We start from the raw sequence: 17047 nt of genomic DNA, 5'->3' as shown, positions 1-17047 counted from the left end.
ATAAGTATTTTATTTGTGCATTAGGAGAAATCTGAATATTAATATCATTCTTACAATAAATAAATTCAATTGGAGCTTTACAAATAACAACAATGTCATCTTTTCTCACTTTCCTTTAGTCACTTTCTTCTCCTTTACAGCATGAATGAATCAATGAATCGACCAAACATTCACTGTTTTATCTCTACTTGAATCTCTGCAGGAGGACTTCAAGTTCTCTCTGGATGCTGCTAAAAACCTCTGGGTTGTTTCTGATTAGACGACGTGGCTCGATGACACTGATGGGAACTGACAGCCGCGTCAAATACGTGTATATTTAGAGGATCGGGAGCCAAAACACATCACATCTGATTACACTCCTGTGTTTCTGCTCTTGTGAATTCTACACTGACTCCTGTTTGGTGCTGCTGGCCTGTCAAGTCGTCTTTCAGACTTCCAGCTCTGGGGTTTAAACGCTTGCAGAGTTCATTACTCCGGTGCGTGGTGGAGTATTGATTCCCTGAATGTTGGTGAGACTGACCTTGCTGGGGACAGGGGCCGGGGGGTTTCCGGGGGAGTGGAGTGTGGGGATGACCGGGGCGGCTAGCGGCGTCTGAGCCGGCGTGCTGGGCTCGCTGCTGCTCATCTCTCCGGCGGAGGCGGAGGCCGAGCCGGACGCAGCCCCCTTCCCTCCGGCGCCCGCAGGTCTGCTGGGCTGCTGAGGAAACCCAGGAGAAAAAAACAAACAAAAAAAACATGATTTAATTACTTTGTTTAATAAAAAATTAAAAAAGCACGAAGTCCGGACCGTGCCGGAATCTCACTGCTGAATGAGGAGAGTAGTGGCCAAAATGGAGGATCTGCAAGTAGGTAGAACTACTGTGTTTTCAGGACCTAGCTGCTTTAAAGTCTGTTCATGGATTTGATCACACTGAAGACATTAATCCATGTTTCTCATTTGTGGTTCTTGAGAACTACAGATTTCTGTATAGACTGAATTACTACAGCAGTTAAAGGTGCTTGAAAAGAAATAACACTACTGTGAATGGAATTTATCTGATCACATTACAGACGACTTTTCTCTGTCAGTATGAAGGAAGGGGACTGGTTAAAAGCCAGGATACAGCCAATTTTTAGACTTTTAAATTATTTCCCTTTTATAAAAATTGTTTTTAACTTCTCAGCCTTCAGATTGAGAAATTTTGTTGAACCTTAAACACATAGATCGGGGTACAGGAAGTGATGGAGGCTCCGCCTGAAGGAAGGCACACGACAAACGCTTAAAAAAACTGATCCTGATTTAGATGAGCACCTTCTAGGACTAAATATTGTGGATACCAAACTGGTGGATGAAAAACCAGAAGCCCTGATGAAGCTTCAGACTGGGCTCACCTTGGGCCTTCTGGCCGTGGTCTGAGGAGCAGACGGAGAGGAGGAAGAGGAGGAGGAGAGGAGGGAAGCAGACAAACAGTCCGGGTTAGTATTTGAAGGCAGGGAGGTCGTACTGAACAGGAAATCACAGACAAAAAGGACAAAATGGGAGAATGAAGCCGACTTTGGATGATGATAACACTGAAACTCTTCCTCCACAGATCTGCACTCGCTGCTCCTCTAACAAGCTGTTTTTGTCCTCGCTGCTCTCCAGAGCCTCATCTCCAACAACCATATGACCACAGTGTGGCTGGCACCGCCGCCGTGGCCTCAATGACGGTTCTGTGCCTCCATCCGATTCATCGCAGCCTCATTCTATTGTGCTGCATTCATACGGGACGGATAATGATGCGCCGTTATCCTGAGTGATCGCGTGCAGCTACAGAAGAGGTGTGATAAGAGGATTTACAGACCACCGAAATTCCATTACGCAGATTTCATGTCCGGAATTTTAACAGAAAAATAACAGGAATAAATCATTTAAACTGAAGGGGAGGCTTTATCACTAATAACAACTGAAAGTTGTTTTTTTTTTTATGTAGGGTAAAAATACATTAAAGGTCTCATAACTTGTCTCGTTTAAACACGCTTTAAAGACTTCCACCTTCGTTACATTTTTCCCCAATTAGTTACTGGTGAAATGGATCCTGTCATAATGATGGTAAACAAATTATGATGTGGTTGATTCAAAACAGTTTGAGTTGATCTTACTCTTCTGAAACTTTATTATTTATGTGAAAGTTGCCATGATGACAGTAATAAACCTGGAGCTAATGTTGCAGCTGCAGTTTCCTCAGCTTTGCTAATTTTGACTAAACGAGGGCTAATTGCTAGAAAAATAGAAAAAAGTAAATATAAATACGACTCATTGTATATTCATACAAGGAAAGTATGTTCCTCACTTATATCTAGAAAAGAATAACATGTAAGTATAGAATTTTATGAATAAAAAAATGCTACAAATCACATGAATATGACAAGTATTGAAAAATGACTGTGTTTTGCATGTGATTAATACAAATTTTGTCAATCTGGGACGATGTAGGGAAATAGCAGATATTCACATGTCTTTTAATTTTGCTTCTTAATGCAAACTTATAGATGAAACTATTTTTTCCACCACAATGAAAGTTTCATACATTTTACATTTATTACATCTTTATCATGCTTGTAAGTTATGATAAAAAATATGCTATGTGAAAATGAATAAGTTAAACAATTCCGAAGGTCTTATGTTTTTCCTCTTTTATAACAATCAGCTGTATTTATGCAAATTTAAATGGAAAAAGATGAAGTGATGGAACAATTGCAGAAACAACTCGCATCACATTTTGTTAGACGCTTCAGTAAAATTCTTAGAAAGATCATTATAAACACTCTAAAGCAGCAGAGAGCACATCTATCACATGTCCAATAAAACCAGAGAGCAGAGACACGGAGGATCTGAGCAGATCCTCTTTCTGCCACTTCTGTCTTCCACCTTTCACTCTCAGCTCCACGCTCTGCTTCGGCTCGGCCGTCGCTGAGCCAGTTATCGCTCCTTATTGGATTAAAGCAGAAATTAGCCCGAGCTAACAGCTGTACCACATAAGAGCTGACAGCGCCCCCCCCCCCCCCCCCCCCCCCAACCCGCCGTGCTGCACTCTACCTACAGGAACGAGCTGTGCTAAAGCCATCTACAACCAGGAGTGCCGGCACCGAGAGGTCAAACTGAAGATACAGGCTGTCACGGTGGGAAAAAACATGGAACGGCTGAACGCGTAACATGATTCTGCAAAAAAAAACACCAACAGTGAGGCGAAAAGGACCAAAGCATGAAATAAATAGCACAGCTGAGCTGCTGGCGCACTTCTGCTTTCATGCTGGGAATATCAAATATCTCCGGAGAGGAAGAAAAGGTGATTCCCTGCTAACCAGCGAGAGAAAACTTCTGAGCATGACCTTTACAGCGGAACTGCCAACACAACAAAAGAATGATGATGGTGATAACAGCAACATCCCAACAGATGAAGGGGATCGAGTGGAGTTCTGTACCTTCCGGGGTGCAGGAGTCTGCCTCATCATATTTGCAAGAGAAGAGGACACACACACACACACAGTCACAGAGATACACAGACACACACACACACACACAGAGGAAGGCGATATCACAGGCAGAGATGCACAGAGACGGGCGGACGGCTGAAGCTGAACAGTCAGGCGGGCAGCGGCGGCGGCTCAGGCCGGGAAGCTGCAGTGGTGCAAATGGCCGCGGCGGCTGATTCCCAGACTCCCCCTCCCGCCCTCTGTCCTCTGTCCTCGGTCTCCCGCTGTGGTCCTCCTCTCTGTCCTCCCTCTCATAATCCACACGCCGGAGCGCTCAGTCCTCCGTGGCTCCCCGCTCCGCTCCGGTTAGGACTGTGGCATCCTGCCGCCGCCTGCCTCCAGCCTGCTGCTGCTGCTGCCTGCGACTCAGGAGACGCCTCTCCCCCCCCTTTACCTCCCTCCCTGCTCCTCCCTCCTTCTCCCCCTCCATCTCATTTCCCCTCTCTTCTCGCTCTGCTTATTGTGATTTGTCAGTCCAGCCAATGCCCTTCTCCTGCATTACATCACTGCGTAGCCGCCGCCTCCTCCTCCTCCTCCTCCTCACCGCCGGCCCCACCAGACAGACAGCGAGGGAGGGAGGAGACGCCATGGGGACAGACAGGAGGAGGAAAACGATGTGAGACGGAGGAGGAGGAGGGCGGGGCCGTAAACGAAGGTGAGAGGCGAAAATGAGCAGCGGCTCGGATGCAAGCCTCTCGTGTCTCCTAGCAACGTAGGCAGATCCTCATCCTCATTAACATGAGGCGCACAACAAGAAAAGAGGATCCGCGCCTGGTTTTGCTTCAAGCGCCGGGAGAAAGTTTTTCGAGGAATGTCTTTTCTTATTGTTTCACCTCTCCTACATGTTTGCTTTATTAAATCAAGCGAGTGTAAAACACAGAGGAAGAAGACGTCGTTTCTGATGCCTGTGGCGCTCAGGCTGGAAGGGGCCTCTGTCTGAAAAGGAAACATCTCCGCCTCTTGCCTCCACGCTGGAAGGCCGTTTCACCCTCACTTCATGAAAGATACCAGCTGTTTTACTTCTGGCAAAATCAGAAAACCTGTTATCAGATTCCTTTCTTCTTGTGTTGTCTTACTTTAAGTCACACTGCAGTCAAATTCTTCTTTTACAAGCCCGAGAGATAATCTCATGCAAAGAGGGCAACAAGCTACTGACATTTAAACCAAAAATCAAGAGCAATCATTCCTCACATGTTGTAAAACTAAATGCATTTTAAGGTGGGACTCATGAAAAGTGTGTATTTTGATTCAATTGGCTTAATTTTCAGCTACTGAGGTTAATTCTTTCTTATAAATCAGTAGCTACAGATTTCCTCCAGTGTCAAATAGTTCTGTACAACTCAGCCTCCTGACCTTAATGAGGGTCACAAAAAATGTCCTCCTTCTGTCTCTGCATTTGTCCTGTGATGGACTGGGGACCTGTCTTCACCCTAGTCTTCAGCGTGATAGCGGTGACAGAAAAGATGTATGGATGAATCACCTCCCGGTGCTTGTATTGAAAACTAAGGAAACAAAATAATAAAAGATCTGGGATCAATGAACCGTGCCTTTTAGCAATGTGAGTCTTCAAGAGTGATTTAATAGGTCAATTCCTCCCTAAACTGCCAAGAGCCATTTGGGTCGTTATCTCAATATCGCTCTCAGCTACACTAATCTCCTCTTCTGCACCAACAGCTCAGCAGGAAGTGAGAGAAATGTAAGAGGATTAAATTCAGCGAGGATACTGTGATTAGCCGTTAGCGCTAAACTCAAAACACGACCAGGCCATAAACAGGAGGAGGAGATGTTTGGAGAGGCAGTGATGAACCACGACAGGGTCGTAGTGAAGAGCCGATGTGTCATTTCAGTGGAGGAAGGTCATTAAGAAAGAGATTAAAAAGATTTATTACAGCGGGAAATGAAGGCGACGGGACTGGGAGCAGCTGAAGCACGAGAACAAATCTCTTTGTGCGTATCCATTACAGAGCAGGCCAGGGAAATCTGTCCTTTTAAAATATTAAGCATCCTCCTCTGTAATCGAGTGAGCGGCGCTCTGAGAGCCGCAGACAGAGAGGATGATGGGATGGCTGGAGATGTATCGGGTTTCTGCTTTCCCAGCACACACCGGGAGCAGCGCGGCCTCGGGAGGCCGAGCCGGGGTCATATTTCTGCTCGGGAAGCACTGAGAACGCGCAACTCGATGTTCATCGGGTTATTCAGGCCGAAGGAAACGGCAGAACCTGACTGAGCGACGCTCAGAAAATTCACACGGCGACAGCACAAATGTAGGATGGAGATTTATCTGCTGTTTCATCTACACCATGACTGAGCAGTTCTGCCTCTTGTTTCGATGTTTCCTCCTGATGCAGAGAGAGATGATGAAGCAGAGATGAGCTGACAGGAAATCTTTAGCCTGCAGGTCTCTGGAGGAGGGGGGGGCGGTCCACCTCACCTCAGCCACATACTGACATTTAGGAGACGGAGCATCAGAGGAACGCCTGCATGTATGAGTCAGCCGAGGGTTGTTAAAGAGCAGCGGACTGTCAGCATGAATCCCCAGGTGGCCGAGCACAGAAGATCACAGCGTTTGTACATCGCTGTGCACACAGATCTCAGCACTCAGGAATATAACCGTCATGCGTTAGACAAATTCTGCAGCTTCTTTACACCCTAAAAATGATCTCTGGGTAAAAGTGAGACCTGAAATCTGTCATCCCAGTGCGGTTTTTTTCTTTCCGGACATGTTTTCCACAGCATTTGGAAGGAAGGACTAATGGTACAGCTTTGCTAATGCTTGTTTGCTATCAGTAATGCAGCCAGCATTCACTGCTGCATCATTGATTTCTGGGTTGGAATCATTGCTGCCATCTGCTGTTTGGCTTCAGGTCCCACTGTTGAGTTATGATCACGACCAATAATGAAAATTTGCAACAATTTAGGAACACCAGCTGCTTTTGTCATCTTATTTCTCTTCTTTTTTCATTTCTGCACACTCATCCTGCAGGATGGATTTGGCCCGGGAGCTGCTTGTTTGGCTCCCCTGCTCTCAACCAATCATAAGATTTATGATGGAAGCAAATGCAGTTTTTCTTCCTCCAAACATGCTCTGAAATATAAAGTAATGATTTTTTTAAGTACAATTTTATCCATTAAATATCAAAGCTTCCATGCATATAGGAGTCAAAATCTAAAAATAAAGTGACAGGGGAGAAATTTTACAAAGTCACAAGCAAAAGGCAAGATTTGGGTTTTAAAAGTATAGTTTTGTGGAAATTTCTTAAAGTTAAATATATAAATGCCTTCGATGGGGCTCCAGCGGCCCCGGACCCTGAGCTGGACAAAGCAGTGAAGAAGATAGGGGGATGGAAATGTTCTTTCTATGTAATAAAACCTTATGTAAGACGAGAAAAAAGCCAGAGTAAAAATTTCTAAATGAGATAGACGTCTTGAAAAACAAAGTTTTCAGCATCCTGTCATCTGAAGCACAGAGGTCTGCAGCCTCAAACGGCCCGTCAGCTCCTCGATAGTGGCTCCCTGGAGCTTTAAACAAGCGGTTATTTCTGTTTTGCAGCTCCAGGAAAGTTGGAATTGACAGGTAGAGTTCAGAGATGGCTGCATTGGTCAAAAAGGCAGCAGACCCCTGGATTATTTATTCCTGTCATTTATTGTTTTCAGAAGAGTGGTTTGTTTTGTAATCGTCACTGATTTAGGTTTTCTTTTTAAACTTTTGAACATGCTTCAATAAGCACAGAAAGACGGACAGACCACAAAAAGACAACATGAGGCGCAGAGCTGGAGACGGGTGAAAATGTGACGACACGGGCATCAGCATGGGCGTCATCATCATCATCATCATCATCATCATCATCCTTTCTACTCACTTTCATTCACACATACACAGTGCTTTGGTACACAGGGGGACAGGTGAGCTGCCAGGAATCATGGGAAAATGTGAGATGAGGCTCTGTTGCCATGCAGCAGCAGCAGCAGCAGCGAGGCCATTCAGAGCCACGGTTACCACGGTTACCACGATCATCATCATAACATTACCACTGTACCGAGGTTAGAGAAACATGCAGCACCTTTTTGGGCTTCACTCCTCGCTGCGTGGACGGAGCGGGGGGAGTAGGAAGGAAGGAAGGAAGGAAGGAAGGAAGGAAGGAGGAGGTGGGGGTGAAGGTTAAAGGTCAAGAGCATGCCTGAGGGTAAAGGGTCTGTGGTGACTTGGTGCTCTTCAGTGGGACAAAGTTCATTTCACCTTCACATCCTTTCAGAGGACGAATAACAAAATCCTGAAAATGTCCTAGATGATCCTTCTGTATGCTCAAATCATTTTCTTCACAACATCAACATTGACAAACAAACATTTTTTACTACAATTGCTCATCAACTGTTACACAAACATATTTACTGCCTATTTCCAGTTATAGGAGGTCTCTCCTTTTTCTCCTGAACTTGTGACCTTCAATGTTCCAAATAAAGGTTTCATTCATTCATTCATTCATTCATTCCTTTCAGATTTTAATCTGAATATTCCTAAAAAAATAAGAATAATAACTTTTCATTTACTAGCCTTCTGGGTATTTCAGTCAGAGAGATTTAAAGTCCAACTACTGAGCTGAGGTACAATAAATCACTCAAAAATTAATTTATAGAAGTTCCTCCAACAATACACTTGTCAAAAAATAAATTCATCTCAATAATTTACATTGTTACAGGCCAAAAAGATTTCAGGATATGTATCCATGTGTGCTGTGACTCAGCATTTTAATTCCCTTTATTTCATATTAACACTAAAGTGAAGCAACTCTGTGCAGAAATTATTCCGTATTTGGTATCAGACTCAATGAACCTCTCAGGTTAAAGGAAATTTTGTTGTCGACCTGTTTAAGAGTTCAAGATTTTGAAGGTCATGTTCTCCTAAAGTTCAACAATTTACAGTAGGGTTTACATATTTGTCTAATTTCACATCCTCCAACTAAAAGTTGTTGGTAAACTATCATGATTAAAAGAATTAAAATATAGATTCTCTTCGAGTCATCCCATGATTGACTGTAAACACACAGACTCCTGTGCCAGTGGTGTAATTGTTGGTGTGCAGCGCCCTCTGTTGGTCACAGCAGAAAACGCTCCCTTGTACATAAAAAAGGGGTAACTTGGGTCACTGAGGGCCCACAAATGTTTTTTTTTTCTTAGCCAGAGGGCTGAATTTCAACACAGCCTTTCTACCAGAAGGATATATAAGAATTATGTCTGCTATATCACTGAAAATAACTACACTGATGTCAATGAGTTAAGTTTATCTAATTAACCTGTATCAGTTTAATCATTTTAACCTTAAAATGCAACGTATTTACAGAGTAATTTGAATTTTTATCAGGTTTTAATATGCTTAAAATAATCATCTCTGCTTAACACGTGTAAAGCTAGTGAACACGGCTCCAGGTACAGGGGCAGGCAAATAGCCAAATTTAAAGCTAAAGAAAACAATTAAGTAGTATCAGGATGTGGGGATAAAACAGACATTTTCTCTGCTAAAATAACAGACTTTAGGTTAAAAAAAAAAAAAATTGTAAACGTTTAATGTGTCCATGATTTTTTTTTAATTCCTATATTTACTACTTATCAACACTGATGGGAGTATTTGAAATAAAAACTTTCACCTCAGTTTCAGTCACTATTTAACAGCAAACTTCATTTAAATAGAAATGTTTACACACAGTAATCTGAAATAACAATTTGTAGCCTGGAAATCACTAATTAAAAGCAGGGAGTGAAGCAGCATAAACCCTCTTTAGAATCATATCAACTACTGATGATTTCCAGTGTCTGCAGTGTGTATGGAACACTCCTATTGGATGAACAATGTTGCCTACTCTGATCATTTTCAACTTTAAAATATATTTAGTAACAACCCAGCTTCTGAGCATCACCTCCACACACACACACACCAGTGCACCAGACTGAGTACACACACACACACACACACACACACACACACACACACACACACACACACACAAATATGAATTGTAAAAGTGCAGCTGCCGTGACAGATTAAAGAAACATTTGATCAACCTGCTCAGAACTGTGTGTCTGTGTCTGTGTGTGTGTGTGTGTGTGTGCGTGAGATTGTAAAAATACGGTAAGGTGTCAGCTGCAGTATCAGTTCCGTCTTACAATGTTGTCTCACTCACCAGTTTATTGGACTTGGGCGTCTCCAGGATCTCTGAGGAGATAAAGAAGCAGCCGGTGAGACACTTTCTCACATCGTAACCAGTAATCGATGGTTACTGGTCACATGGTGTAAAGTCCCGGCCACACTTCCTTGAACAGACAGGATACAGCCAACAAAAGGCCAACGTGACTGACTGAAGCCTGACAGCTGAAGAAAAGTGTTAAAACACAAACGAAAATGTCTTAATCCACTATATTCTGTATAACCGTCAGTCTAAAGAAAGTCCAGAAGCTTTCAGATTAAACAAGAAAAGAAGTCTGCAATGGAAAAATGAATCTGTCAAAAATAATTTAAAAAACCAGCAAAACATTTGTTCTTGGATGATTTTTATTGCTTTATTTTTTAAATCAAAGACTGTGTGTGTGGTCTAGTGTGTCTGTCTTTGTGGGGGCTGAAAACTGGAAGAACACCTTTCTATTTGTGAATATTCACATTTGACTTGTGTGTGGGAACATTTCAAAACAGCAGTGAGATCGATCGAGTGAGGACTGTTTCTCGTGGCGATGGTACAAATGAATAAAACGGTCAGAAAAAAGCTAAAGGAAGTATTGGTCTGAACAAATACGACGTGGTGTTGAGGTCGCTCTTAAAGGAACTTTCTATAAGCGTGTTGAAAGACTCCAAAAGTCGGGAAGTTCAGAAAAGCCTGATAAGAATGCGTTAAAAACTAGCCCCCATCACAGGTTACTAAACATATTGATAGCAGCCAGCGCGTTTGTGTGTGTGTGTGTGTGTGGGGGGTCACCTCGTTTGAGGACCTTTCCGGTGCCGGGCTCGGGTGTTTCTGGAGATGTTGTGTCGGCGCCATCATCAACCAGCTGAATCTGAAGCAGAGAGACACGGCAGGAGAGACAGCGCCATTCAGACGTCTTCATTAACACAGCAGGCGATCACTCGCTACCAAGCTTTCCTTTTTTTAGGTACAACGTCACATCGGAACATGAACAAAAGGAGGGACATGTTTTAATGCTGCAGTTCAAGAAGTAGAAATGTGAAGAAAAATAAGCTGAAATTTGAGATCAGTCTTAAAATATAGTTAGAATAACAACAGAAAGATTTAATAATATTTGAAGTTTTCACATTTCTGTCTTTCGGGCACTGATCATAATTTTTTGATAGTGCACATTCAAATTTAAAAGGAAAGATATTATTTCTTCCTCTATGTGGTCTTTTCTTTAAAGGTGCATTAAGGAGTTTTTCAGCTTTAAAAATACTTATTTTCCACCATAAATGTGTTACACATTTTTAATTATGTGTACAATGTGCCTTGACATATTCATTGCAAGTACCGCGAACAGCGCTAAATTGTCACTTGAAAGTTGCAGCGCCGGTTCGGCACCAGAGTTTTTTTTGGGGAGAATTTGAAAGGAATGACGTAATGTGTGCTCCAGCTGGCCTGATTGAGTTAAGTTTCGTTTCGTCCGCCATTACTCCGCCAGATGCTTAGTGAGTAACAACTTAGCAGGATCTTCCAGAAAGTAAGAAAATACTGGCTTCTAGCACTGCCACAGCTCCACACAGACCCCACCAGGTAAAAGGAACTTAAATCTTACTTGAGCGCTACTAAAAGAGCGAGGAAGGAGTTCCTCTCTTCCGTGCACGGGAGCCACAGGCACAAGTTTTTCACTAAGCTGCATTACGCCCAAGGCCTGCAGGGGGCGCTGTTTCACATAAAATGTGCAAACTCCTTAATGCACCTTTAATGGGACGAATCACTCCTCTGAATATAAGAAGTGAAACCACAGAAGTCACTGCAGGGACAGTCAGTCTGTACTGCGTGAGAGACTTAATGAAGAGGATCAGTAATGCAACACCTAATCAATGATGCTGGCAGTGTGTGTGTGTATGTGTGTGTGTATAAAACACTTGAAAGAAAACGATCTGAGTTTACAGCTTTGCTCTGTAATGACTGTTTACTCTGAAAACCAACATTCTTGCACATACAATCTCACGCTTATTGTAAAAAGTGCATATTTAATGAAAATCCAAGTCTCACCTGTGACTGTCTCACAAATATCCCGTGATTCTCTTCACAGGTGAAGTAGCGTTTGCCCTGAACCGTGCCGTCGTTCTTGCCCTTGGCCTCGTCCAGGATGACCCCGACCCACTTCCCGGAGGCGAACAGCGTGGTGCCGATGTAGGCCACCGTGCCGCGCTGCCCCTTCCCGATCACCTCCACCAGGGAGCCCACCTTGACGGGCCGCCCGCCCCCGTCCGAGCTCATCCTGCTGCTGCCACTGCTGGTGGTCTGAAGAAAGAAAAAAGAAACACATTTGCATGTTAAAACAAAATAACAGTTTTTCCTGTTTGAGCTTCAGAGTAGGAAAAGTAACTCCAAGAGTTCATTGCGACGCACTGAGGCATAAAGGAGAACACAAAAGGTGAGAGTGAGGCTTTGTCCGGACGCTTCTCTCTGGAAGCACACGTTGACATTCAAACAGCTCTGCTCTCCGTCTCCGTCTCCGTCTCTCTCTCTCTCTCTCTCCTGTGGAGGATAAACTGGTGGGATAATTTCATGCGGGCAACCACCCGAGACTTTCTACTGCGGGCGAGCAAAACGCTCAGAGACACCAACTCACTGGAGCTGCAGTATTTTGTAATCAAATAATCCTGCATAACCCAATTTACAGTGTGATGTCCTGAAAGGGACGGTGACTCAGCAGAACAGCTCAGAGACGAACAGACGTTGTTACTGCGTGCAGCTCTTCACCGGCGTACTGTTCCTGTTTATATAGTGGAGCATTTTTAAGAAGTATGCATTTGTGGGATGAGCGGCAGAACTGACGATGTAGGAGATTTTTTTATTTATTGTATCTATTAACTCTTGTTTTGAGCTTCTGTAAATAAATGTGCTGACAGCCAGCTGATTGAATGGTATGTGTCAATGAAGAGAGAGAGATATGGAGATGAGATTCTGCCAACAGTGGCGATCCCTCATCTCCTCATTCTGGGGCCGAACTCTATCCTCCATGATGACAACACCTGCCCCCACAGAGTGGGGCTCATGAAAGACCGGGCTTAGCATCGCTTCTGATTTCAACCCCATTGAACGCTGCTGTGGGACAGAGCCCACTGTTCAACCAGCATTCCTTGCCAATCAGTCAACATTGGGGGCCTGGCTACAAACAGCATAAACAAGCTGATCTTACTGGGGTTGAAGTTAAAACTGCTGGCAGGCCATTTCATCCTCTCTACTACTAAATTGCAGAGGAGATAGATAAGTTGATATCTCTTTGTATTGACAGGTGCCAAGCAGACGTCTGACTTTCAGCACATTCAGTTCCTGGAACTCAAACCAAGAGTGATTGGCAAATTGCTTTGTCATGGTACGATCCACATCCTCAGCTCTGCTGCTCATCTCACAAATAAATCTTCTACATAGAAGTGTTTTACAAGAGAAACACACGCACACTGTTTCATGATGTGGGATTTATAACCAGGAAACACCGTTATAGTGAAGAAAAATGTTCCAAACACAAATTTCCTGACTTTTTGTGCATAGATTACGTGTGATGAGTCAGCTTTGGCAAACACAGTTTTTAGTAAACCACATACTGCTTTACAATACTCGAGCAAACTTGTACAAGACATAAATCTGTTTCACAACTGACTGTTAGCTGACTGCTCCACAAATAAAAAGTTTTGAAACAAATTATTAGAATGAGATGGATATCTGATGCTGATAGTGGCTCAGAGTTTTATTCAGTGAAACCAAAGAGTTTCAACCCTATGCACATTTTTAATTCAATACTAGAAAAATTATATGACATTCTGTTATTCTGTTGATCTTGGATTATCGAGAGAAGATTGTTTCAGTGGTGCACACTGAATCTCGGTAGTATTTAAATCCATAAAAATGGGTAAACTTAAGAATACAGTAAAACATGACAGAGCACAGCTAACTAAAGCCAAGGCCAAGCAGCCTTAATTGCATAACACATTTCAGCAACAAGGCAATTCAAAGAGAGATAATAAAATATTTAACAAAGTCAATTTTCAAGAAATGAATTAGTGTCAAATTTGAACATGACAAGAAGTTAAATTAAGATCTATAAAATCAATCAACATGTTTTCAAGTAGAGGTGTCAAATATATAGCATGCGGCCCATTATTGGCCATCCAAAGGGTCCAATCCAGTTCACAAGATTGCATTACATCAGATGAAATTACAAATAAAAGGTTAACTGCTTTTGTTTTAGGTCAAAGTGACGAAAACAACACTGTGACTCATAACCTGAACAGTAGAGGGCAGCAGGACCCATAGTAATCTGGCAATTTGACTCCTTGTTGGTTAAAAAAAAGCATGAAATCCATAATTTATAAGTGATATTGTGGTAACATGAATGCTTAATGCTACAGAAATCATGCAGCCAAAAACGCAAAAGGATTCTGCCAACATCAGCAGAAACACTGTGGGCTATACAGCAGAACGTCAGATCACATGCAGCTTAGAATAAAGCATGAAATTACCAATGACCACTTGGCTAATAAAGACTCAATATGGGGGAAGCTTCACTCAGGCTTCACCTGATAAGCTGAACTATTTACATGCTGACTGAGTGTGAAGCCATAGTGTATGTAAACAAAACCAGGAAGTTCATTCATGTGATCTTTCACATTGATGCACATCCATCTGTGTCTTTATCCAGACCTACTAGTCACTTTGTCTTTATCTTTCATTGAGTGCCTCTATTAAAAACGCTGACCACAGACCTCGAAAGACTGCAGCTTTAAATGTGTTTCTTTGCCGCCACTCATAGTTTTAAAAGATATTTAGTTATTACTTTAAATCTTAAAGATCCGCACAACATTCATACGTAACCAGCACTTATTTGCTTAATAAACTAATCAAACTTTAGATTTAATGTCTACATTATGACAAAATGGGCTCCAGAACTGGATGAGTCATCATGAAACATGCTATAGACTTTACTAATCTACTGTTCATTAGTAATTTCTTAAACAATGTAACATCTCAAGGTTAAACCACATGCCTTAGAGCTTAGACGTGCATGTTTTCAAATGTAGAGAGAGTGTTAAACATACGTTGGAATGTGGTCAAATAAAGGCTGTTTTGTTTCTGTGTTTTCCGCTGTAAAATCACACCAAGAATTTGAATGATTACGAAACACATGTAGACATGAAGCCCACATGACGTCGTACCAGATGGATGATTTACAGATCAGGCCCCCAACAATTCCCTCACAAAGACGATAGAGAAGAAGAATACCGAGAAAGATGTGACATAACCTGAAAATGGGTCAACGTCTTTCTACTGTATCTTTAATACAGAAAAGAACAATAGCAACTGTGTAAAGTCAGTCATTATTTAACACCTGCAGATGGCAAGAGCAAAAGATATCTCATAAAAGTCTAAATAACACACATATAATTCATGACCAGTGAAGGAAGAGCAGTCTTCCTCTGAATACTCTTTCCACAGTTTCTACGTCAAAGTCGAGTCCTTGGAGCGTTTATTCAACTTTTATTCGAAGCCATTAAATCAGCTGAGATTCTCAACAGTAACAGGCATTTTTACGGCTCCTGCGGGAGAGGCAGTATTTAATGCACCTGTCAACAAACTGCAATCAGACGTCCACTTCATGCCAAACAACACATAATGATGAAGCTACAGTTTTCTGAATGGTTTGCCTCGTTCCAGATGACTGGCGGTGACGACGCGCGCTCTGGCCTGTTCGCCATGTGCCGGAGGCAGGGGACCCGAGGAGGGCGTGTTGAATTATTTAGTGCCACTCTACTCTTACAACGCACGCAAGCTCACGCTAACGACAACACGAGGTTAAGAAAACCAGCGAAGCTGCTTGTGTCCCTGCACTCTGATAGTTTGGAAGCTCTGATTGTCTTGTTGCATCTTTCAGGAAGTATGCAACTGGAGTAGAGTCATACATCTTCTTTATAAATATTTGGAATGTGAGGTTAAAGATGCTCTGTGGTCGATAAATTCTGTCTACTTGAAAACGTCACCTGTTATTGGCGACTATAAAAAGCCTCCTAACCCTGCTGCACTGGGTGCCCCTCCACCAAGGACCTGTGGTGGGTGGTGAGGGTAGAGAGAAAATCATAAAGAGATGACTAACTCCCCTCGGAGACCTTCACAGTGACCCGACTACAAAAGATGGGCAGCTTTATTTGAAAGGGACACCTCCCACCCAGCACGCCACCCCATTTTACTGCTGCCCTCTAAATAGAGACTCTTCAAAACTTAAACTGAGGCTGAAAGCAGCAGTGATCCCAACTGTGTCCTGCTGACCAAACAACCGTAATCAATCTTTTTTCAATGTAGATTTCATAGTAGTTGTAGTAACCGGCTGCAGTGGGAAGCAGAAGCAGAGGCCTCATACTAAAGCATCCTGAATGGTGCTCATAATCTTCTAGTTAGGAAGAAAACAACCCTGCAGGATTACTACATGTAGAAAACTGATAGTTTTGACTGATGTGGATTTTTTAGATGTTTTCTGTTTTCAAGCGAACATTCCCAACTAGTAAATGAGTTATTTTCTTAGTTTCTGTATCAGTGAATGCATGGAGAAGCTTTGTCAGTGACCTGCATCACTCAGACGATTCAAAGGAATCACACTTTTTAAGTTTGCACATTAATTTGTTGCTAAACCAGAGGCTCTCTTAAAAACTGCAGTTTTCTTTTTCAGTCTCTGAATTGGTGTCTTCAAAAAGATACCCAAAAGATACACCGGAAGCAGCAAATGAATGATTTTATACTAAATTAGAGACTGCACAACAGAGAAAACTCTTCTTCCTTTGTGTATAAGAGACATTTCAAGATCAGAGAGAATAAAATAGCAGAATAAATCTAAAATCATGCTGTGATATCATCCTTCCTGGAAACAGAGAAGGTGCCTGACTCAGACATGGATGACAAACAGGAAGTCTTCCAGAACTTATGAATTGTGTGTCTCTGGTTTACCGATAATAAAAAGCCCTGATGAGCCCATTACCCGCCTGTCATAACTCCTAGTTTACAGGCCCGAGTCACAGTGGAGGTCTCGCAGCGTAACATTGAACACAGTGATATCGAGCCCAGAGGGGCTCCAGAGCCAAACAAAGAGGCGACAATTCAGACGGAGCAACGCAGTGCTGAAATGGATTAGAAACCCTTCTATTGAAGGCAGAAATCGACTGGGAGGAGATGACAGAGCGAAACAAATCAAACAGACACAACAGAAACAATGGCGCACTCATCAGGACCAACTTAAGCACCACAGTCTGCTCATTCATTCACTACCTGTGAAGCACAGCATCAACACTCACCCGGGTATACGTGGTCCTCCTGGTCTGTGACATGTTTTCTGGTCTCTG

The 17047-nt window shown here is 42.8% G+C and overlaps 1 protein-coding gene across 14 annotated transcripts in view; it reads right to left on the bottom strand.

Annotated features, from left to right (window-relative positions):
* The window catches only part of dctn1b (dynactin 1b), a 27336-nt gene extending 10289 nt beyond the window's left edge, over positions 1 to 17047 (bottom strand). For 2 of the 14 annotated variants that reach the window (XM_030116354.1, XM_030116356.1), the window contains exons 1-8: positions 17000 to 17047; positions 11709 to 11960; positions 10458 to 10536; positions 9672 to 9703; positions 7533 to 7577; positions 3445 to 3462; positions 1372 to 1392; positions 521 to 697 (exon numbers count right to left, since the gene is read on the bottom strand). In XM_030116354.1, the coding sequence (XP_029972214.1) occupies positions 521 to 697; positions 1372 to 1392; positions 3445 to 3462; positions 7533 to 7577; positions 9672 to 9703; positions 10458 to 10536; positions 11709 to 11960; positions 17000 to 17032 (657 nt within the window). In that variant the 5' untranslated portion in view covers positions 17033 to 17047. Of the gene's footprint in view, positions 1 to 520; positions 698 to 1371; positions 1393 to 3444; positions 3686 to 7532; positions 7578 to 9671; positions 9704 to 10457; positions 10537 to 11708; positions 11961 to 16999 lie in introns of all 14 variants that reach the window. The other 12 variants (XM_030116367.1, XM_030116368.1, XM_030116355.1 and 9 more) reach the window with 11 other exon arrangements.

Source organism: Salarias fasciatus, chromosome 19 (genome assembly GCF_902148845.1).
Source record: "Salarias fasciatus chromosome 19, fSalaFa1.1, whole genome shotgun sequence".
In the NCBI taxonomy this organism is placed as follows: Eukaryota; Metazoa; Chordata; class Actinopteri; order Blenniiformes; family Blenniidae; genus Salarias; species Salarias fasciatus.
This window is presented reverse-complemented; position numbering and strand designations above follow the sequence as displayed.